General features: G+C 38.1%; 2 protein-coding genes and 3 pseudogenes across 2 annotated transcripts; 2 read left to right on the top strand and 3 right to left on the bottom strand.

Moving 5' to 3' along the window:
* The window catches only part of LOC148739503 (uncharacterized), a 52,702-nt pseudogene that overhangs the window by 4,580 nt on the left and 23,158 nt on the right, over positions 1 to 24,964 (bottom strand).
* On the top strand, positions 1,076 to 3,491 carry LOC148739507 (uncharacterized; annotated as a pseudogene).
* LOC148739506 (uncharacterized) lies at positions 6,434 to 8,732 on the top strand. The gene is made up of 3 exons (XM_088747352.1): positions 6,434 to 7,256; positions 7,720 to 7,871; positions 8,364 to 8,732. The coding sequence occupies exons 1-2, from the start codon at positions 6,986 to 6,988 to the stop codon at positions 7,869 to 7,871; spliced, it is 423 nt and encodes a 140-aa protein (XP_088603478.1). The 5' UTR covers positions 6,434 to 6,985; the 3' UTR covers positions 8,364 to 8,732.
* On the bottom strand, positions 16,100 to 18,247 carry LOC148739505 (uncharacterized; annotated as a pseudogene).
* LOC148739504 (uncharacterized) lies at positions 23,327 to 23,920 on the bottom strand. The gene is made up of 2 exons (XM_088747946.1): positions 23,893 to 23,920; positions 23,327 to 23,775 (listed from the first exon to the last, which is right to left on the bottom strand). Exons 1-2 carry the CDS (start codon positions 23,918 to 23,920, stop codon positions 23,327 to 23,329), a joined length of 477 nt encoding a protein of 158 aa, XP_088604072.1.

The raw sequence follows: 24,964 nt of genomic DNA, 5'->3' as shown, positions 1-24,964 counted from the left end.
AGAAGTAACATATAACGCTGATAGAATGGTTAGAAAGGACAGGAAAGTTTTAACCTAACACATAAAATCCTTTACCTGTTTCGCAGTCTTTCCCCTCAAATCCATTTTTAGGCCTCACGAAAAGGTACCCCACCCATGGAAACCGTAACCCCATGAAAATCTCAGACATGCGCAGATTACATTACTTTGTAACACTGCTTGAGAAAAAGAACGCGGGCTCGTGCCGTGAGTTGTTTACATCAAAGTTATAGACTGCAGTAAATGGTTTGAACCCGGGGGTAACATGTGAAGGTTTAGTCTGATCGTCCGGGTGAGTGTAGTCCTGAGAAGGACTGTTGTCAGTGGTAGTGATCATTTCACACGAACTGGAATAAGAACATTCTACTGACAACAATCATTCACTTGACTCTGATGATGACTTCCGCACAGGTTGTCGAAACGTCAGTCACTACCACCGACAACAGTCCTTCTCAGGACTACACTCACCCGGAAGATCAGACTACACCTTCAAAAGTTATAGACTTTTGTTAATTAAATCGCCGGCCGACTCGCCGACGATGAGACCTGATGGCACGTAAAAGAGCTCACGGCAGCCAGTTTTCTTGCAAAAATCAGCCACCAGTCAAAGAGAAGCCGAGATAATATGCGAATTATTCCGGATAAATAGAAAAAAGCAGCGTTGCAATGCAAGTGTGCAGCTTTTTAAATGAAGAAAAACTCGATCGACTCGAGAGAGAGTGTAAGGGTTTGAGATCCGAAAACGCCAATCTAAAAGGAACAGTGAAAACCCTAAGACGCAGTCTAGGCAAGTGTTTTTCAGAAGGGAATGGAAATGCAAGCACTTGCAAATGTCTACGAATACTACTGCAGATCGTCTGAGCCACCAATTACGGTGACTGATTTTCATTCCCATTCTGAAATTTCGCCGGTTGCAACTTGCGCGATCGTAGTTGATACCACTTTTAAATGGTATCAATCATAAACCGATAATAATCTTACCAAACAGAAGCCGAAAAAAAAAAACCTCTCGAATGTTAAGGTAGAGTGGTCGATATGGCCGCATAGTCAGTAATAAATGTACAGGCAAGTTAGTTTTTCGGGCAGCAAATCATAACCACGCATATCTTTAAGTGTCATACAGTATCGAGAGTTTTATGAGTGAAGTTTTAAGGCTTAAGTTGGAAGTTCCAACAAACATGAACAAAATTATCTGCACACGGACCGCCGTGGAAACGTAATAGTAATAATTTCGGTTATTCAACCTTACAATTGTGATAACCATTTTTTTTACTAGATTTATATTTTCTAGTCGGGCATTTTTACTTTGTATTCTTTGTTTCCATATTCTATCATGTGAAATCCGTGAGTTACATTTGACTAATTTAAATTGTGACCGTTCCATAATTTCAGTATTTGTAAAAGGAAAGAACATCCAATTGAAAAAGGACGCGTTGAGGCTCCAAATTCAACCGAAAAAGTGTCAAAACAAACTTACGTCTACTGAAATAAAAGAAAAACAAGTCGGACACAAGCTAAGGGGGACAAGATCTGCTTCCTCAAACCTAAAAAAGTAATTGCAGGGGAAAAATGAGTTTGTCAAAAAGGGATATTCCCTTGTGGAGACATTTGCACATGGTAACAATGGATACAACAAAAGAACTTTGATATTTATGGCTGTGTCAGATACATGCAACATGCCTCTTTGTTATCTTATCAAAACACACCTGTAGCATTACATCTGATTTTCAATATTCTGTTTGACTGTAGCCCCCCAACAAACTTTGTTGTCTCACCAAGTACACTTTCTGACTGGAATGTTCTCTTAGGTGAGGCAGACAAACTAATTTCATGGAAGCGCTTTTCAAACTCCAAGTACGATTTTCATCTCTGGAGCGATGACTCCCTCAAGGGAGGAGAAGAGAGGCACATAGTGGGTGTTTACACCCGGTGCCCTATAGAGAGCAAGCCTCGAGCTTACGTCCTGGCAAACAGCCTTACAGCAAGCGGGTCCGGAAAACACCAGTCTGACGTAGATTATCACGTTGTGAAAAATGAATATGACATCACCAATGTTTCGGGGTTGGTTGGGGACAATGCCTCTACCCAAAAGGGAAAAGTAAATGGTCTCTTAGCAAACAACACCAAAATTTTTGGAAAGGAAATGTTTTTTGTAGGATGCTACCCACATGTACTAAACATCATGCTGAGAAGAATGTGCCAGGCTGGGTTTGGGGCAAAGGGTGACATGAGTAACCCCCATGTTTTACAATTACTATATAAAATATCTTGGCTCCATCATGAGCGTCCAAGCCAATACAAAGTTATGAATGTTTCTCTAGGTATTCTTAGTAAAGAGTCACCCCTTCCTCAGACATTCATTGACACAAGGTGGACATATTACTATGAGACTCTTCAGTGGCATCTTAAGTATGGAAAAGCTTGTTTACAGCTTGCTGAGCATCTCCTTCAAAGATTGCCAAAATCAGATAGCCATCATACTATTTGGCAAGATGTCATTAAGATGAGCTCAAGTCCTACGATCCAAGTTGAAATCAAGTTTTTGTTTGAATTTCTTGACAAGTTTATCATCCCATCTCTGAATACATCCCAGGCTAGTGATGCAGAACTTGGTTTTTCCAGTGGTTACCTAGCATGGTTATGGCCAGCAACTGTTTTGAAGCACCATGAAACTTTAAGTGAAATTTTAAAGTCTCCATCAGAACATTTTCCTTTAACATCACAACAGGTAAAGATGTCATTGAAAGACCCTGCAGCTATTGACCATTTTTACAAACAAGTGAAGAGGTCAATGTTACAAGAAGCAATTAAAGTAATCAAAGATCATGGAGCAGAGTGGTTAACTTTTTCTAAGTTGTTTGGAATGGGAGCTGATCAGAGATACCAAAGTCATTTCTGGCATTCGGTTTTAAAGCTTCTTGGAATTGCTTTCAGATCTGAGAATCAAAAAGAAAAGTCAGTGAACTCCCTTTCGTGTTCATGGACATAATATTCTCATGTTGGTCTCTAAGGACAGAGTTGGATTAATTAAATGGGCCACTCTTTGGAAATTAAAGGAACCTCAATGGCTATGTGAGATCAAAGAAATGGCTTTATCACAACAGAGCTCACTCATAAGTAAAGAAGCCACTCCAAACCTGTTTGAGTTCTACACGAAGCACATTTTCAGTCTTCCAGTAAACAATGTTCTTGCAGAAAGACAGTTCAACCTTTCACAACTGTATCTTGATGATAACATGTCAGAGTTATCAAAACAGGCCTCAATCACATTTGTTGAGAACATTCTACACAGTGGAAAAACCAACACCAGGACCACAGAAGCTACACGTGAAGTTCATGAAGAAAGAATGAAAGAATATGCCCAAATACTCACCACAGACCTTTTGCAAGAGGCAAGAAAGAACTTAAACAAGATTAGAGAAAATAGCACACACGGGCCACTTACAGCAAAGAATGTTTACCCTAGAGCTTGAATAAAAAAGAAAGCAAACAAATGACTTACCAGATATGATTCAGTCAATAAAAGCTGATGATCACAAACTTAACCTTCACTGGAAGGCTTCTGCCAAGGGAACATCTCCACTGGAGGGACAAAGGTCATTCAGCCCAACAGTAATTGAGGGAGTTACCAGTACACCTGATGGACAAGTTCCAAGACTCATGCAGCTAGCAGCACTAAATGTGTGGAACTATGAAGAGGAGCTACCAATTTATGATCTACCAAGAGAATGCCAGTTGTGTCTACAAAACCTTCCAAATGTCTTCCAACCTCCAACTACTTGTCTTTCCAGGTCCCACATGACTGTACATATTATGCCATTGCCTACACATGAAGAATAAAGTAGTCATGGGGGTGGCTCAGTAGTTTTTAAAGATTTTAGATTTGTACATAAGAACTAATTTCACTGACCCACACTGCATGAAGTAAATGTATCTTAACAAGAATGCATTTTTTTACAAACAGAGACACAATAATGAATAAATGTTTAAATGCAACATGTTAGAACTAACCTGATAAAAGCATGTTGTATATGCCATTTTAGTTAAGTAAACAAAGCTGAATATTTTAGTGTTTGTAGCATGTTAGCTTTGCAATATTGTAACTGGTTTTACCGGGTATAAGTAAAGTGCATGGAGCCAAAGCTGAGACATGTATGTATAATCATGTTGTATTGGATCTTGAATTAAATGAATTGTACATTACATTCAAAATGAACAGTGGGTAAATGAAGCTGTAATATATCTGATTTTAAATTGTTATGCATGACTGTAGCTTAGTAGAATATTAAACAAACATTGAAATGCTGTCACTTCACTACAGTAGTTTAAGACCATAATAAATGTAATATTTAACTGCATGTGTGGAGGCGCGGTGGCCTCATAGTTGGTACGCTCGACTCTGGATCGAGTGGTCCAGGTTCGAGCCCCGGCCGGGACATTGTGTTGTGTTCTTAGGCAAGACACTTTACTCTCACAATGCCTCTCTTCACCTAGGTGTATAGATGGGTACTGGCATCCCATCCAGGGGGGAGTAGAAATACTCCTAGCCGCTTCATGCTACAGAAACCGGAGTTAAGCACCGGCCTAATGGCCACTAGGCTTGTAAACAGACTTTACCTTTACCCTAACTACATGTAGATTATATCATTATACTGTTGCACATGTATAATTCAACATATCATTAGCAGTATGTAACTTTTAATGCGATAAGTACATGACTTGTGTATAGGTGTTCTTGTACATAATAAGTGAATCATTTTGTACAGGAAGGGCAAAGCTAAGTGATGCAGCCAATGTTATGTTACATACAGTTAGTGTACAATGTATAACAGTAATAAATTAGATTTAAACACTGAATCAGTGTAATGGTCGATCCTCCACATTAAAAGCGCCCAAAAGAAATAAGCATTGATTTAACCATCGATATCAGTCGAACATCGTCAATAGTACCAGTGAGTACCCAAGAAGTGATTGATAACCTGCTCTTGGTTCCTGTTGACGAATAAACCGGAGTTCACTCTCGATCTCGGGTGGGCGATATTGAATGTAAGCCAATTGACCCATTACCACCAACACACCCCAAGAAAGGGTCAAGATAACCTAATTTATAATCTTACCTCGAGCATCATGCGCTTCAGTTGCTTTAACTCAGCTCAGTCGATATATTTTATTCCTCCATGACATCTCGAGCGCGCGTCAAAAACATGAAAATAACTTTCATAGGAACAACAGTGGACTCCAAACCTCAGTTACGCTTGAAACTACAATGCCAATTCTTGAACTTGTCCGTTTCCAAATTCCAAATAATAAACACCTCGCGTAGTGAAAGACAAAACAGTACGAAAAAATAGCATTTCTACCACTAAGTCGATGAAAAGAAAAAAAATAAAACGGTAGAATCCTTAACTCCGTTGCAGTCTTCGCGGTTTAAGTATTAAACTACCAGAGACTTTGTGTTTTGATAAGATATTCAACGGTAAAGTTTTAAAAGCGTAGAGGGGAGAAGTAAGCACAACGAGGGACGTCATCTGCGCATGTCTGAAATTTTCCTTAACTGACGTGCGTACGCTGTTCCGTGAGGCCTAATTTTCGCAAACGCACACATAGCTATTTTTCTTGTACAGCGGTACGCAAGTCCTATTGTTTTGACAGGGTCCTTTGCTGCAAGGGGTCTAAAATGGAAGCAGAAGTAAAACTGTTAGTCAACAATACACATGAACTTTGCCTAAGAAACAAAAGAAAGCCCCGCTCACTAATTATAAACTATTGCCAGTTCTATATAGTTGTATATGCACTGTATTTTGTCGATTATGCGTGCTAGTAAAGCAGGCTTTTATTGTAAACTCGGGCTTGTCACCGGGGAGACACCTCCGCAAGAACGAAATGTAGGAGAAGTTCGCTTCTAAGTTTTTTCGTTCGAATAAAATGTTACACCGTTTCGCAATACGCATTTCGTAATAAATGGCGAAGGTTTTTGGGGAGCTCGCAGCCTAATCCCCTTCGGAACTCTATGGCTGATAATGTCGATAAAATTCGTATCTTCACCACGAGTAAAAGGCGTTTAAACTTTAGGAAACCATAATTTCTAGGTGATACCAAGTTTTTTGACATCATTTGTTTTATGTCGATTGTAGATTTTAGCCCCGAAAGCCACTTAGTTATGGCTTTAAATGTACTGAATTCAATATATATTTGAGACACAGGACTCTCTTGAAGGGGAGCTCAAGAGGATAGAAAGTTTTTCAGGTAAAATTAGATTTATACGGCTGTATGTTACTATTGGTCCGCACTGTTGTTTAGTAATGACACATGATAGGCGTTTGCGTGACAACTTTCGTAAGCCTTCAGCAAGGTCATGGAGAGCTAACAAGAGTACAAAAAATATTAGATAAAATTCGGAAAAAAACACAGTAATTCTCAAGGCAAACCAATTACACTTCTCAGTACAAAAGTGCATTGTTACATACCGATTCTGCGTTCATAGTCTGGATGCCAAAAAATTGAACGTGCTAAACCCTACTGAAAAATCTAACAGGCTGTTGTTTGCATGTTTGACCCCCTTCAGAACAAGAGACAAGAGACGTCCCTAGCTACTGGGGAACACGTTCCCCTTTAAATCTTCCTCTTAGACTTTTTCCTTTTGGGCTTTTTATCTTAAACGTTATCATCATTATCTTTGTTATTATCTTAGTTACCATAACATTTATAGCCTCGTATATACCTTTCGTTAAAGTTCTCAACATTTCTTGCATTTAGAGTAAGGGAGAAAAATCTACACGGCTAGCATCATCATTGAAACAGCAGTTCATCACATGGTAACTACTTCAAGACTATCATATATTCCATCAAATAAAACAGAAAGAGTTCAGGAAGAAGAAACGAGGGAAGCGCAAACTGTATTTGAAGAAATTGCTGAGGCTAGAGATACTTCCTTGATGAATTATCACGGACGCAATTTATATCTATTATGTTATTGTCGGTTATGGTGAAAGTAACTGAACAGTTAATTTTAGTAGCATTTAAACATCATATAAATGGAGTCATTTTATTCAGAACTTCAGAATGTTGGCGAAGTCGGCGAAAGCAGAATCGTAAACTTGGCAAACTCATAGATCAAAGCCGGAGAAAAGATATGTCTACAACACGTCTGCTTTTAGTAGCCTTGTTGCTGGCGTTACTAACCATGTATTGTTTAGCTTCACCAAAGCAACATTCTTCGGGATCGAGAACTGAAAAACGTGAGTACGTATTTTATTTTTTGTTATGTTACAGTGTTGACAATTGCCGAAACTTTTCGATGACTTAGCTATTGTTTGTTTGTTGCTACCTTGTTGCTGTAATATCTGTTTATTCACTTATCTATTTACCAGGTTATATTTGGTCACGATTGAAAGCATTGCCGCTTCTTAAAGCAATTTGTTGACGATATCCTGTCATATAGTTAGAATGTGACTCCTTAATACTCGATGTAGAAATGTCCCTGTTTTGTTTACAATAGAATGAGCAACTACATCTCTTTTAAAATAAGTGCGTTTCAGAGTTAAAAACAAAATAACAGGATGTTGCGTTATGAAGACAGGACGGGATTAAATGTGCCCCCAGGTGTTAGTTTCTATAGTCATCCGATAAACTCGTCCACGTCTTTTCCTTTTCTCTCAAATGGATAATTCATCTACCGACTAAATTCAATTTTAATTTCAGGTGAAGTTAAGATCAATTCAAACGACGCAAACTTTTTTCTAAGTAAGAAGAGGCAAGGTCGCGGATTAACTGAAGAATGCGACGAGGGCTGTGATTACGAAGAAAGAGAAGAAAAAAAAGAAAATGAAAGGGGCAACAGTTGGTGGAGATAGGTAATTATGGCAAAATTTTTTTCCCTTCAATAGCCCATTTCCGAATTACCCTTGGCCTTTTTTTCAAAACGAGGCCTGGTGCTCAATCGATTCTTGTGAAAATGAATTTAATTTGCATGTGAATGAAAACTTATTATCATATGAAAGGATGAGCAGCAGGACTCGTTTTGAAAATGAGGCTAAGGGTAATTCGGAAATGGGCTATTCAAATAAGGCTTTTTTGGGATGACATTATCAATATGATTGCCAATTATCATCATGATTATCTTTGTCTTTTTCATAACGTAATATAATTATTATCATAATTGTCATACTGTGTAAAAAGTGTGATAATAATAATAAAAAAAATGATAGTAATAATTACAAAAATAATAATAATAACGATGATATTAAAAATTATATTAGCTTTATAACAACTAGTAGTAATGTTTTTGTTATCATCATTATTGCAAAAGTATATCGTGAACCGTTCCCAACCCTTTTGAATTGCAGATACTTGAAGAAGATTTAACTTTTCAATGCGGAAGAATAGAAGCTGTATAGTTTAACAAGAAATGTAATGATGGACGACCAGTTGTAAAGAAAGTGTCCGACAAAAATAAATAGTCATAGAATGAGTGACAAGCGTGAGACCTGTGTCATAAAATAGGAAAGACTGTCGTTCAAATTTACACAAAAATGTATTTTTCATTCAATTGAAATTTCTTCGCAATTTAATTGATTTGACTTTTTTAAACTTTATTCAGCGCCTTCAAAGTGCCTCGGTTTTATGGCAGCTATCACACAAGAACCTACTATGCTAGGAGAAGGGGAGATATTTCAATAAAGAATATGCGCTCGTGAATATGCTTAATAAAATTAAATTCCACGAACTTGTTTCATACGTCAAAGACGTGACTTTGATGGCTCCAAAGAGGGAATTCCGCCTAAGAAATTTATCGCACTGAGACAAAGATTCGATTAATAATCTGTCCATGCGTCAGTCGCGAGTCCATACCGATATTAATATGAAGCACGAGAGGTCTGGAGAGCACACAAGAAGCTAAAAATGCTCCAAGGGACAATAGTTTCAATTTCTTGGAAGAGATGTATAATTGATAGAACTGCGAAACTGCCCTTTTCCCGTCGATGTTGCAAATCCATTTTTTTGAGCGCTTGTCTGACCAAATTCCCCCCCTCCAGGGGGGGATTTCCCCTACAGAACATACAATCTTGTTACTACTGAATCACATCACTCACCCGGATAATGTAAAGATGAAATCTCTTGCTGACTTTTAATTTATCCGAATTCTGGTACCTGTCTGATGGTAACATCTGACATACGCTGGTCCCTGTTTTGGTATCCTCCAAACACGTACTGGTCATTCTTGATGATAGTCACGGTGTGATATTTATGGTCGCAAATTGGTGTGAAAGGTGCGTGCAGCCCAGCTATGCGTGGAGGCTCGGTGGCACAACAGCCATCGTGAATTCTTTGCGACAAAAGTTTCCGCGAAATTTGAAAGGTTGCCGACAAAGCTCTCGATGTTTGACAAAATTGTAGAATTAATAGATATACCTGTAAAAAATAGCAACGATGTCACATTGTGAATACTATGAACGGTTATTCAGACATAACTCGAGTTCTTGACCATCATGATCGGAGTGAAGTGTGCTGATTGCAATTTCATGCATCCTGAAATTTTGTTAAAGCTTTCGAACAATTAAACCACAGCAAATACAACATAACGGTAATGATCATTATTAATGATAATTTTAGAATGATCATCTAATAACACATATATGGCACTATTTTCATGAGCTGATTAAAAACGCGTCACAAGAATAGTAATCGGAAAATAGGACTGACAGACATTAGCAAAACTAACAAATATTTTTGTTTGACTGGCTGACTGACCACAGGTTTAGGAATAGTCAGAACGTTGTATCAATTTTAAGTTCTGCGTAAATTATAATAACCGTTACGACTGTTCCATAGCATTACCCCTCCCCCACCCCAATTGAGCTAAATTAGCTCAATTGGTTAGAGCTCAATTGGTCAGAGCGCCGGATTGCGTTGTGCGGGAGGTCGAGGGTTCGAGCCCCGGCCGGACCAATACTCACGGTATTAAAATAAGTGAGGAGAGTTTGCTACCTTTCTATAATATCAAGAAATGGATAGATATTCTATTCTTCTCGGATAAGGACGAATAAACCGTAGGCCCGTCTCCTGCAGGGTTAGGGGTAGGAGACGTTAATTTCCCACGCACGAGATTACTGTGTGGTGGATGTCCTCCCCTGGGTGGGATGAGAGGGAAAGTGAGATCGTTACATGGACTTAAGCGGCTGCCAGAGGCGCCTGATAATGCTTACGTCCGATCTCAACCTTATCATTGTAACTAGACACGTTTGTTGTTTAGAGTGCTTAAGACTTTCTTTCTTTCTGACCCCCCGTCTTCGACTATCTTTTAAATAGTTTTGTAAACTTTACCTAATATATGTTCACATCGAGGACCAACAAATCCAAGTGGACAACGGCAGTCGAAACCATTGATGCGACCGATGCAAGTTCCTTTATTCTTACATGGATCATTCTTGCAGTCGTCGATAACCGTATAAAAAAAATTGACATGTTACAAAATAAGTCTTGTGCGGCTCGTGTGGTCCTTGTAAGGGTTAGGAAATTCAACCTTGTTGTTAACACTGCGGCAAGAGTAACCTAGCCACTACAGTGCATGGAGTCTTTGATAGGTCTAAAACGAGAAACAAAAGACTGTAAGGATGCGATTGTTTTCTAAATGCAGAGCGTCCGCCAACGAACGCATCATTTTGTTTTATTGTAAATTAAGGTCATGTTATCTTGGGAAGATCCTGACAGGCTATCATTTTCTATTCTTTGACCAAAATGTTGTTAGCATATCTAATACTTCGGGTTTCTTTTAAAGTGCACCGAAACCCAAATTTTTTTTTCGCTTAACGAAATAAGCTTATTTTTTGGAGTATTTCTGTGCAAAAATTTTTTAATTTGCTTAAATCTTAAATCTTCTGTGCCTAGCCAAAATACGGAAAATCGGCCCCCATCTTGCCCCACGACCGAGTTTAAAGAGGAATGGCTCTAGCGGATAATGTGACGTCAAATCGAGAACACGAAAGTCTGCTTTTCACACATTTTCACTTGTTTGGGAAGGTTGTGGTCGATATTGTCCGAAATATGCCGACCAGGTGTATTGTATGAGGAATGTATGAAGCGTGATACCCTCTTGCAAATTTCGCACGTTACTACATCCTCCTATAACACACTTAGTCGGCATATTTTCGGACAAAATCGACTACAACCTTCCTAAACAAGCGAAAATGTGTGAAATACAGACTTTCGTGTTCTCGATTTGATTTTGATTTACTCACTTTCACCAGAGTGTGGTGAGGGTCGCACAACAGAGCGAGGCTCCTTATTAAGTGCGCCCTATATCCCACCCATCCCACCCCAGGGGAGGACATCCATCACACAGTAATCTCGTGTGTGGGAAATTAACGTCTCCTACCCCAACCCTGCAGGAGACGGGACCTCCATTTATTCGTCCCTATCCGAGAAGACTAGAATATCTAACCATTTCTTGATGTTATAGAAAGGTAGCAAATTCTTCTCAATTATTTTTAAGACCCTGAGTGTTGGTCCGGCCGGGGCTCGAACCCTCGACCTCCCGCACAACAGTCCAGCGCTCTATCCATTTGAGCTAACCGGGAGGCGGTTACCCGCTAGAGCCATTCCTCTTTAAACTCGGCCGTGGGGCAAGATGGCGGCCGATTTTCCATATTTTGACTGGGCACAGACAATTGAAGATTTGAGCAAATAAAAAAAATGTTTGCACAGAAATACTCCAAAAAAATACGCTTATTTCGTTAAGCAAAAAAAAAATTTTGGGTTTAGGTGCACTTTAACTTAAAGCAACTCTGAAAATCCTTCCCAGGAAATCCGATGGCACAAACACATACATAGCTATTGGTATCGTACTGTGGCACACACGTCCCACCATTTTGGCCAGGTCCACCGATGAATGGGGACCAAGAAGGCAACAGGGGTAAAAAAATTAGTGAACAGCACATGAAAGACCAACGCTCTTAACTAATGACTTAGCTAAGTAAAAAGACGTAACCACAAACCAGGTTGAACCAATGTAAAATAAATATCACTGAGGCAGAACTTGAAGCCGATGTAGTTCAGAAATATTAATTTTGGGTCGTTTACATGTTTATATATAAGAAGCAGAATTACCCTTCCATCGCAGATCCAGTCTTTGTACTTCTTAGATGAACGAAGGCTGGGGTTTATTTCGAGCGTGAGACTAACCAATGGGATCTAACTTTTTAGGTGCATCGTATTTTTTGGATGACACAGTCGACCAATAGCCCCACAGATGCACTTAAAACATATCCTTTTTAAGTGAGTTAATTCCCTTCCCCTGTCTATCTACTGTAATTTTTTTTCTAATAACTTTATTGGGTCTCAAATTATACGACTTAGATAATCTTTTAAGAAAAGAAAAGAAAATAAAACACCCAAATGGACGAGCACGAACGAGACCGAAGGACCCATGCGAGGTGCTGCCCAAAAGAAAAAAAAAAATAAACAAAAAAATACGCTAGGGAATCTAAAAACTCAAACAAATAATATATATCAGCATGTGAACTATGAGCGGTGGCAAGCGCACGACCTCACAAGAGACCAAGTGCAAGGGTATTCCACGTCAAATGTTGTACGCAAAAGGCTCGTCAGAGTTCATTTTAAAGAGTTAATAAAAACATCGAAACTGGAGAAGCTGATCAGGCACAGATTTACAGATAAAATTCCATAACTTTACAATCCTTTTAAAATAAGAAGCTTGAAATGTAGAGCTTTTGCAACTAAGGATTTTTAAGTTGAAGGAATTACTAAGCCTAGTACGGCCATGAGTTACAAAAGAAACGAATCCGTGGACATTTAGATCTAATTGTCCACACAAGCATTTATAAAAAAAACGTCATATCTTTAAGCTCTCTATCATATACTAGTGGTAGCAAATCCAGTCTAATAAGTCTTTCCTTATAAGAGATTTCTCCAATGCGAGACCGCAGAATTCATCTGGTGGCTCTTCTCTGCACGCGCTCAATCTTGTCTTGTAGGTAGCTATGATTTGGAGACCACATTTGCGTTCCATAGCAAAGTTGCGATTTAACAAGGGACAAACATAGTGTCCGTCTGACTGCCACGTTTGTCAAAAGCGGGCAAGTACGCTTTAGAAGACCAAGTAACTTATTCGCTTTCGACACAATAGCATTAATATGTTTGACCCATGAAAGAGTATTAGTGGCAACGATCCCTAGGTCATTCTCTTCAGCCACACGAGTAAGTTGCACGTTGTTAAGGGTGTAATTGTAATGTGCAGGTTATTTCTTGCGTGTGACTGTAGGGACTTTATTTTGATGTTATTCTATCGCGTCCATTCACCCATATATGAGAGGGTGTTCCGCATAACTCCGCAATCGTGAACGCCCTTGACAGCACCAAATGTCTTAGAATCATCAGCATAAAGCGCGGTGTTTACTTCACCATTTGTAGCGTCAGGTAGGTCGTCAACAAAAATAACAAACATAAGCGGACCCAAGAGCCTCCCTTGGGGCACTCCAGAGGTGACAAGGGCCCATTTTGACGAAGCACCTTCAAGAACGTTGAGTTGGTCTAGGTATAAATTGCTGAAATAAATTGTCACTCACTGATCGCAGAATACACTGTGATCAGACCTCGATCCAGTATTTACTGGAGCAGTGCAATCTTCCGACCAGTCAAGTTCCGAAAGATTAAAATCTCCAACCACCGTGACATTACAGCTATTTTCGCTAGTTTCAACAAGCGAGGAGTTCAGTCCAATAAGAGGCTCAGGCGCAGTGCCAGGATGGTAAAAACAATACAAAAGCACTGGTTTGCCGTGATCGTTTTTGAGCTCGAGTACGATTAGCTCGACTTCCTCCCTCTCTCGGTCTATGCGCCTCAGGGATCTAATATCTACTTTCACAGCAACGAGAGCGCCGCCTTCAATGCGTTCTCCTCTATCTCTCCGAAAGATGGAATAGTCCGAAAGAATCTCGCTATCGAAGATCGTTTAATGCAGCCAAGTTTCACAAATACAGACGATGTCAAAATCACCGCTATCGGAACGAGCTGCTGTAATATTAACACGTAATTTTTTAAGTTCAGATTTTCTGAAGTAAGAAATTTGGAAAAAAATGAAACTTTGCCATGATATACTTACTAAGGTTATAGCAAAGAATTGCCAAAATCACCGAGCGGTTGTCCATGAACTAAGACTCACGGCTCAATCAACAATTTCAGTGAGTCAATCGGCCATCAAAATTTATATTTGTTTCAGTCAATTTCAAAACAATTTAATTGGTTTCTTTCAACTTTTTACTAAACAGTAAAAAAATGAGCATGTTTGCGTCTACTTTCCCAGTTATCAGTGGTGAACGATATCCTAATATTATAATAACTCGCCCAAACAGCGGCACATATATCCCTCGAATCGTTAAGTAAACCATTTAAATGTCGATTTCTTTTTCAGAGAAGAAAACTTGTCAGTATTCTTTATGATTTCAATACAATTGTGCCAAACAAAAAGGCCATGGAAATTTCCATGTAATACTCATTCACGTATACTTAACAGTATCAATCATTTTTAAACAAAATTGAAAGGGGTACAAGCAAATTTCCATGTAATATCCATTTACGCATAAAAAAAAATATTTTCAAACACTTTTGGCCGAAACAGGCCTATGGAATTTTCCATGTACATGCAATACTCGCGTACACAAAACAGTATCGAACATTCTTAATCAAAACAGGTACATAAAAATATTCATGTAATACTCATTTAAACGTAAAAAAAAAAAAAAAGAAAAAAAAATTGAACGGGTACATGGAAATTTCCATGTAATACCCATTTACGCGTAAAAAAATAAATTCAAACACTTTTGGCCAAAACGGGTCCATGGAATATTCCATGAACATGTAATACGTATTCGCGCATACAAAATAGTATCAAATATTCTTAATCAAAACAGGTACATAGAAATATCCATGTAATACTCATTTAACGTTAAAAAAAAAAAAAAAAAAAAACAGTTTCAAACGTTCTTGGCCAAAAAGGGAGGGTACATAGAAATTTCCATGTGATACTTATTCACGTATACAAATAGTATCAATCATTCTGAGCCAATTTAAACAAGTACACGGAGAATTCCATGAAATACTTTTACGATTTCATTTTGCCGGATAGTGCCTACCAAAATGATCCATGGAAATTTCCATGTAATACTTTTTATCCACGTATACAAGCAGTATCCAACAGTCCTGACCAAAGCGGGTACATGGAAATATCCATGTAATACTCTTTCACACGCAAAAAACTATAATAATTTCAAACTTTCTTAGCCCAAAATGGGTGCATGGAATTTTATAAGTAATACTGACTCATTTGCTAAAAATTTAGTGTCCAAAATACCTTTTCAAAACAGGTTTATGGAAATTTCCATGTAATACTCATTCAAATATTCATAATAGTATCTAATTCGTGTAAAAGAAGGCCCATGGAATTTCCATGTCATACCCAATCACGCGTATACGAAGGAATTACAAACATTTTAGACTACACTGGGTCTATACTCAATTGTTATTCACGTGTGTTCTTTGATAAAAGTGTCTCAATAGGGTAGTGGTTTTTACAGCTAACGGCAAATTTCTTCCCGTTGCGTTCAAATGAAAAAAATATCGCGCTAGACTTTTTTTCAGACAAACGGTCAAAAATTTTCAATCTTTTCGCCTTGCGGCGAAATTTGTTTGCTTTTTAACGGCTAACGGTTAACCTCATTGAAATGACTCTTGACTGATCTGTTGGAAACTTTCACTCAAACAATTTTTCCGGCGAAGGGATCATAAATCTACATTCAGTACGATTGTCTTGCAAAGCAATTTCTCTACTCGTCGTTATCTTTAGACCCTGATCCCTCGCATGCTGAACGGCTCAGTGTGACAGCTTCTTTCCTAAAACCGGAAACAGTCTTCTCGTCATTATATACGGATAATAAGTTCACGCTCCTTTGAACAGACATTTTCAGGCAGGAACTCACTGAAACATAAAAATAAGGGATAAACAAGTTATTACCTTTTGCAGCTATTGGTATTGTTTAAAGATGTTTTGACTGCAGGCTACTGCAAGTCAGCAGTTTTGTCTCACTTCCTTTAACCATTTTCGTAACTGTATTATGGCAGAAAATAAAGGACTCAATGTCTGTAAAATGTGCAACTTTAGTACATTTTGTTTGTATAATTGTGTCTTACCTAGAGTATACGAGTCTCCAAACTCTAATACAATCCCTCTTGGAGGCACGAAAAACTTTATGATGTGTTGCATGAGGTCCACCTCATTCTCAGCCACAAACCAATTTGTGGCACTTTTCGATGGTGTGCCAGCAATAATGACACAATTTTTTTCGACGACATCTGTCAGTCCAGGGCCAGTTGTTTGCAAGAGATTTAAGCATTCAGAGACTATCATGCCACACTGAGTCGTTTAATTTATCACTAAATCAAGACTTAGCACTAAATGGAAATTAAATTGGAAATTTTCTAAACCAAATGAAAAAAACAAAGTTAAATGTTACCTTCAGCGGACATCCTACTCCAGGCAACATACAACGTGTAAGCCTACCCTCCCGGGCTGCATTCCTCCAGGGTTTGTGTAAGGGATTCATCTCTTTCTCTTACAACAGTGATGTAGTGAGTCATCTTTAGCCTTGTGTTCAGGCCACATATCTGCCTTAAAGTAGACTTTAATTTTTCCTCACTCCAGTTCTGGAAAGTTGTCAAATTTGAAAAATTAAAAGCAGTCAACAATAGCCTCATTTGCATGTAAGAATCTTGTTAAGAGAATTTAAGAAAAAGAAAAAAAAACCAAAAAAAAAAAACCAGCGATGAGCTTACTTTCTGTTTCTGTATAATGATTAGATCAGCACCACCAAAGGGGATTCCTTTCAGTGATACGGCAGAGACAGAAGAAATTGCGCAATAAAATTGCCCGTTGATGCGCGAAAGTATAGAGAAAGAAAGCTGAAAGAAAGCTGAAAAGAAGCCATATAAGTACAGTTTAAAGTGATAGCATCGATTGCTTTCGACGCAGAAACATTCTTCTGTATCATTTCTAAGCTGTTGGTACGGTAATTAACCAAAAGTGACAAAATTACCTAAATAACTTGCACCTATTATCGCCTTCTATTAGTTGTAGGAACTATACCGTTGTCTTCTTCTCCCACTTCAGCTTGAAGGGCTCTTTCGACAAGTGCCATGAATTCGGCACTTGTCTTCCCCTTTTTGTCAGTGCTGATAGACGGCTGAAGAACATCGCGTCCAGTGAAATGGGGAAACCTCTAATGCCAAGCGAAGGAAAAAGCTGTAAGAGCACAATTACTCCCCTCCATAAAAAAATTATGATAATAAAACTGTACTTGGCAATTTATCTTGTGGCTTTGAGCTTGGTGTTTTTGAACCATTTCACTATTCTACAACAAGGCCATTGTACAGAAAATGGATCATAAATTGATAGGTGCATTTCAAAGTAAGAATTTTTTATCACAACGGACATGGACACATGAACAAAACTTTATGATTAAGTAGAAGTGTAATCAATAGTGGTAATAGTTGAGTTTCGAAGTTGTTAAACTGTTATACTGAATGAAGACCTCTCTTCCGCCTCCTTCCATAATCGACAGCCAGCTTTCTTTACGAATTCCACCTTCAGAGCTGCTGTGTTTTTTACCTCTACTGCCCTTTCCTTTAATTCTGCAAACGACAGTTTACCATCCGCCAAATTCCCCAACAGCTCCGCTAGCTGTTCAGTGTCTAGTCTCCTCAGGCACTTGAACTTTGAGGCAACGATGTTGGGCTGTTGCACCGCTCCGGAAGGCAACTTTTTGGCCTGAGAGGCGCTGCTCGTCTGGTCCTTTATTTCCAATTTCTCATATGCCAGAAACACTTGTTCTAAGGTGGAGAAGGCTGCAGCTGGCTCCACGAATCCGCTAAGCAGATATATAAATTCAAGAGACTCCTACAAAAGAGTGCAGTGTTGGATGCTTTTTTTCATTTATTCCTTATCAATATGAGTTAATTAGTTTACCTTTGAATCAATAACTGAACTGCAGTAGTTTCTCCATTCAGTTGTCTACGGTTTGCATTATTTTTGTCTCCGTCACCCTGAGTACCGGTAGATTTAATCTTTCTAGGGCACAGGCTAACTAGCCCTTAAAACATAATAGGTTTAGTGATCGGGGCAGGTAACACAAAGGTTTCCTTACACAGTAAAAACCTGCATGTCAAATCCTAGTGGTTTGACCCTGCTGACAGAAATTTGCCCTTTTAATTATATAGCCATAAAAAGAACCTGATGTTTATGGGTTATCGTTAAATTATTTTACATTTTAAACAAGCAATCGGACTACAGAACTCTTCTTATCATTGAGAGATATTTACACCACATGTACTTTCTGTTATTAGATTTGTGAGGCTAATCATAGTACAGTTGTGAGTAAATACTATACATTTATACAGAAAAACCCAACTTTATCTTTTTGTATAGGTAATCACATGATTTCGAGTGCAATTTGGAATAAATAAGCACGAGTAAATTTTTTCAAAGACTAACAAAATTGCATGAGCCCGTGGGCGAGTGCAATTTGTGGTCTTTGAAAAATTTTACAAGTACTTATTCATTCCAAATTGCACGAGAAAGTCATGTGATTATCTATTAATAATATACATGAAAAAATACGAGTTAGCTTCTCATAACTACGCAGAAGAAAAGCGCGCGCATCACGTGCAAAAATAATTTATTCAAACCCTGCAAGTGACATTGACCGGACATTGACCTTGACCTTGACCTTCACATTGACATTGACCAATCATTCTGACCAATCAGAATGCCTGGTTTGTTTCCTTCTTTGCACTGAATTAACCCTCTTCTGCACTGAATTAACTCTCTTCTGCACTGAATTAACTGAAAACTGCATTCATTTTAACCAATCAGAACTGAGAAATTTTCTCATGTATATTATTATGTATCCAACAACTATATTTCCTTTAAAGAAATTAAGAACCAATTAAGAACCTATTGAGGCCTAAATTGCCAATAATTAACTGCCTTTAAAATACAGGGACTTATTTTATTTGACATAAAAAAATATAGGTTCTTACAGATGGGTTTTACTGTATTTTGTATAGTAACTCGAGTCTCTATATGTTATATGTGTAGGGAACATGTGATCACACCCTCCGTTTCACAGACATTTATGTGGGATGGCCTGGGTCTGTTCATGATGCTAAAGTCCTGAGAAATTCCCCCTTATACCATGCAGCTGACAACCTTTTTCCAGGTGACACCCATCTTCTTGGGGATTCAGCCGGCATATCCACTCCAAAGGTGCGTAATACATTAGCCTGAATAATTCTGCTGAAGTTTTGTGTGTATTCTGTTTGCTGATAAAAGTATACATAGTCCTTTTGCCATCCTGTTTCCTCTGTAAACACAGAGATGTAATAATAATAATGATTTAGCTTTAGTTTTATAAAATTTTAACACATCTGACAACCTGGTATACATCTTTGTACTCCTTTATATGATAGATTTATAGAATTTTGACATTCAGTCAGTAGTCACTAGCCATTACTTCTTAGTGAAATGTGATACAACATTTTCCTTAGGCAGTTGCTGTCGCCATTGAGAGACAATGTAATAATTTGGATATATCAACAAAGTTGAAATGGTAAATTAGCCACCGTAATGATTACAAAAGCTGACGTTTCGAGCGTTAGCCCTTCGCTCCGACGAAGGGCTAACGCTCGAAACGTTAGCTTTTGTAATCATTACGGTGGCTAATTTACCATTTCAACTTTGTTGATATATCCAAATTATTTCGTTACTCCCACCGACGCATCCCCAAACAGTTTCTTTCGAGACTATCAGCCTTTATTCATTGAGAGACAATGGTCACTTAACAGGACCACAAATTTCCTATAACAGTAAGCATGCCCATAAACGTCAACCCATTGAAAGAGCCTTTGGTTTGTTAAAGGGCAGATGGAGGCGCTTGAAGTATGTTGAAATGGAGAATGTTGAGGATGTTCCATCAGTGGTTTCCGCAGCATGTGTTCTGCACAATTTTTGTCTCATCATCAATGATGGGACAATTGAAGATTTTTTTGATGATGGTGATAATGATTATGACCGCCAAATTCCTTTTCCAGTTCCAAGGCCGCAAGCAGTTGCAAAGAGAAATCAGGTGGTCATCTTTCTTCACCACTAATATTATTTGTTAATTTTTTCTTGAATGGTCAAATGATTGGAGGACAAAGGGCATATATACAACATAAATGTATAAACATTGACTTTTAATCACAATGCTCTGTTTTGCTCATGCATGTATTGGCATGATTTTTGGTAGGTTCCATCCAAGTCAGGTAGTGTTAAAAAAATCGTTGATCAATTCGATCAACCAAAGGGAAAGTTTTGTGTTTAAATCTTTGAAATGTTTTTCAAAATTATGGGCCAAACAGGACGAAGAGTGTTGACCTAAAAAATTAAGTAGATAGAAAGAAAGTCAACCTAAACATTTAATCAAATCTAAACAACGGGAAAATAGCTTTAAAAGTCAGGCTAGAGTTTATTTTATTTGCCCTTGATCATACACTCAGCCCTTTAATTCATTCCTTGTGTTTGGAATGTAGGCTAGAATGAAAGAACTATAGGGCTATTTGAAATCGAATTATCAACAAAGCAATTTGGACTGAGAGGTAGTTGTGGACAACCCTCAGAACACAGTCAACAGTATAAATTAAAAACACAACGACTTTATGTAGGTCTGTCATCACAAAGTTTATTCGCAACAACCTGTACCTACGTTTACAAAGGGAAAATTCAAAATGTATAGTTGCATTCGGTGTGTGTTCAAACCTGACAAACAGTAAATAAAAATTCGGTCCCCTTAACTAAAACAGGAGGATGATGAGGTAACAGAAAATATAAACTTGTCAGTATTTCGTTGGGCAATACATTACAATGCTGCTTACAGATTGTGAAGGGAGACAAACTAGCAAATGAGTCGAAAATTCCAGAAACGTTAACACACACGGTGAGCACAACAAATAAAATTTATCTTGGGATAGAATGAATATATGAAGTTCATATACTGATTTTCGCTATTGCATAAATAGCGCTATCTACCGCGAGGATCGTGCATCATACGTATCTAATACCGCAGTTCAAAATATATGAACTTCATATATTCATTCTATCTCATTTATCACTTTCACAGGTTTATTACGAATCAACTTAACGGCCTGCTCCCAGTTGGCTTGTTAGCTCAATTGGTAGAGCGCTGCACTAGTATCGCAGAGGTCAGTGGTTCGAGTCCCGTACGTACAGGCCTGATTTTTTTCAGGTCTGATTTAATAATAATAATAATAATAATAATAATAATAATAATAATAATTTTATTTATATAGCGCTAAAATCCAATAATTGTCCAAAGCGCTACCTAATTACAAAATAAAATATAAAAAATATATAATATAAAATATCTACAATATACAATATAATTCAAATATAGCCTAAGTTATCTACTATATAAATCAAAAACATCTCAAAACAAAACGAATCTCATAACCTATATGCTAACTTAAATAAAAAAGTTTTAAGGGATTGCTTAAAAGTTGCCACTGAAGCACATTTCCTAATCTCTAGAGGTAAATCGTTCCACAATTTAGGTCCTGCAATAGAGAAAGCTCTGTCTCCATATGTTTTCAATCTGCTTCTTGGAACCACTAAATATTCTTTACATGAAGAACGCAATGACCTAGAGTATGTTTTAAAATTCAAAAGGTCAGAAATATAAGAAGGTGCAAGGCCATGAAGGGCCTTGTATACCAATAAAAGGACTTTAAAAGTTATTCTAAACTCAACTGGTAACCAATGAAGATTAATTAAAATAGGAGATATATGAACATGCCTCGGTGTCAATGTGACAACACGAGCTGCAGCATTCTGAACTGCCTGTAGTCTAGCTAACAGATACTTAGGAAGGCCATGCAATAAGGAATCACAGTGATCAATTTTCGAACTAATAAATGCATGGACTAAGATTTTACATGTATCTTGGCTTAAGTACTTGCGGATTTTAGCAATATTTCTCAAATGATAGAATGATGATTTACAAATGTTCTTAATGTGCTCCTCAAAACTAAATATGCTATCAAACTGAACCCCTAAATTACGAACAGAGTCACGAGGTGCAATGCACTCAGAACCAACAGTAATGTGACCGATGTCAGGCATGGGATGGAATCTGGAACTGATGACTACAAGGTCCGTTTTGTCCTGGTTTAGTTTAAGATAGTTTCTTATCATCCATTCATCAATGTCCCTCACACAGCATTCCACTCTCAACTTCACTTGTTGGATGTCATTCAAGCTGGTAGATTCAAAGGTAATATATAATTGGGTGTCGTCAGCATATAGATGGTATGATAGTCCATGATCATTTATTATGTCCGCAATAGGTGATGTGTATAACAAATACAACAAAGGGCCCAGAACTGATCCCTGAGGGACACCACACTTCAATGCACGTTGTGAAGAATGACTATTCCCAACTTTAACAAATAGCTATTGCATAAATAGCGCTATCTACTGCGAGGATCGTGCATCATACGAAAATTTATCTTATTATAAATCTGGTAATCTGAAGTTAATTGGAAATAAAATCTTAACCTCAACGCAAGGGTATATTAAACATAAGCTTAAGCATACCTTACGCTCGACAAATTTAACTCTACACATTTTGGGCTCAGTCTTCATTTACTTGGTGGTGCATTGATCTTGCCACTTTCGACCAGAAAATAATTGCTGAGATGCTGACCAGGGCCCAGTTGTTCGAAGGCTGATTAGTGCTAACCCAGGGTTAAATTTTTTTCGGGATTTCTCTATCCTTTTGTTCCAAGGCCTTTCTGGGATAATTTTATCTATTCTTTGAACGGGCATCCAATCATTAAATTGTAGACAAAACGAATTGTCCTGAATTTTGTTTTAAAGCTTTCAGATCCAAAACGAGATTTCACACTAACCCTGGGTTATCTCCACCCAGCTTTGAACAACCCGGCCCAGATGATTACGAGTATTGACCATGCATGAAGGATGTGGAACCTTTCTAAAAGTGGTAAATAATTTGTGAGGTGGATATTTTCACGGAACTTAATGAAAAAAAGACAAATCGTATGAAGCGAAAGTTACTTTGCATGGATCATGCTAGTTTTTACAGAGTTAACTGAAGACGAAACCTGTCCCGGTAAGAGTTGGTGGGCTACAAAGATTATAAACCGGACCTCCAAGTTTTTAAAGTTCTCAATTTGCTTTCTTCGACAGGACGTCAAGGAATCTCTCCATTATGCCCATTTTTTCATTATGCATTTTCTGCGCAATGAAAATTTTTGCTTCTTCCTCTTTCCGCTTTTTTTCCTTGTACAATACAATCATTTCAGTTGCGGACGACCTCGAGCGTCGTCTCTTCTTCTTCTTTGGTGGCTCTCGGCAGCTTGCTAGAGGTAATTCCTCCTCATCATCCGTTGACGTATTGCCTGTGGCCGGTTTTTGCTTCCATTTGTTAGAGTACTGTTCTCCCGTAACTTTAACTGATGAAGTTAAATTGAACTTTTCGGCAATTCTTTGCCAAGCCACGTTTTTACGGACTTTGCCTTTTGCGAATAGATCGTCATTTTCACGTCTTAGTAAAATTAATAATTTCGTACTTTTTGTCGACCAAGTGAGTAATTTCGTTTCTTCACCGTCGATTTCTGCAATAAAAAAAATTACATAAGGTTTGCACACCACCAGTATGGTTAGAGAAAGCAATAGTAATATCCTCGTCAATCAAGACAAGGTGAAAAAATAATTAGATTCCGTATACTTACCACAAGTCCGTGAAGCAGCCTCTACCATTTTCTAAACATTTCACGTCCTTTGACTGTATAAAAACAAACACTCAAAATTCCCGCGAATTTCACGTGTGTAGCCGTGCAGGAGCGAGAGAACTAGCTGGCCCTACTCCAAGAGCAGGGCCAGCTGGACCAGAACCAGTTCTCTCAGTTCTCAGAACTGACGCATTGCATTTACGCTCGGTCCGAACCGACCGGTCAGTTCTGAAAAATGGTAAGCGCCCTAAGACTTCAGGTTTGGGCTAAAGTAATCCAAATGTAGGAACAACAAATTAAAAAATGTAACTGGATACTGATTCTTCTCTGACTACCTCACTTGTTTGGTAATCTTTTCCCGTTAACCCGATGGCGCAGCCACGTAGTATTTCATAACTATTGGTGTCGCACTGTGCAACGCATGTGTCACTATTTTGACAAGGTCCAATACTGCAGTGGGATCAACGAGAAAAAAAAAGCAACAAATTGAGGACGCTGAACCCCCCTTCCCCACCTCTTTGTCAGTCCCCCCTCCTCTTTGTCTGGCAAGCCATCATCGAAGGATCACATTTAGCAATATCCTAATTATTCATGTTCAATCAAGGGTTTAAGAGTCAGTGAATACAAAATAATCATAGAGTTACTTAGCCTAGGTGTAGCCGGAAGGGAGGGACGTCTACACAAACCTGACACAAATCTTGTTCTATGACGTCACTCTTTTGCATATACAATGATGCCTTTTATGCGTCCGCATTGTACTCCTTTTCACTATAATGCAACGGGGTGTTTATAAATTAAGGATACGCTTTGAAAATACAAAGATGATAATACATTTAATAATAATAATAATAAAAATAATAATAGCAATATCAATAATGATCATGATAAAAATTATGATGATAATGATAATAACAATAATAATAATGATAATAATAATGATTGAAATAACGTGATACGTTAACGATATTGATCATAGCAATAATTGCAGATCCTTAGCGATGATGAGCACGATGGTTTCTTCTTTAAGCAAAAGTGTGAAGTTCTAAACACAAACTGATAAGCAAGAGCTAGC

The sequence above is a fragment of the Stylophora pistillata genome, chromosome 2, assembly GCF_964205215.1.
Source record: "Stylophora pistillata chromosome 2, jaStyPist1.2, whole genome shotgun sequence".
In the NCBI taxonomy this organism is placed as follows: domain Eukaryota; kingdom Metazoa; phylum Cnidaria; class Anthozoa; order Scleractinia; family Pocilloporidae; genus Stylophora; species Stylophora pistillata.
This window is presented reverse-complemented; position numbering and strand designations above follow the sequence as displayed.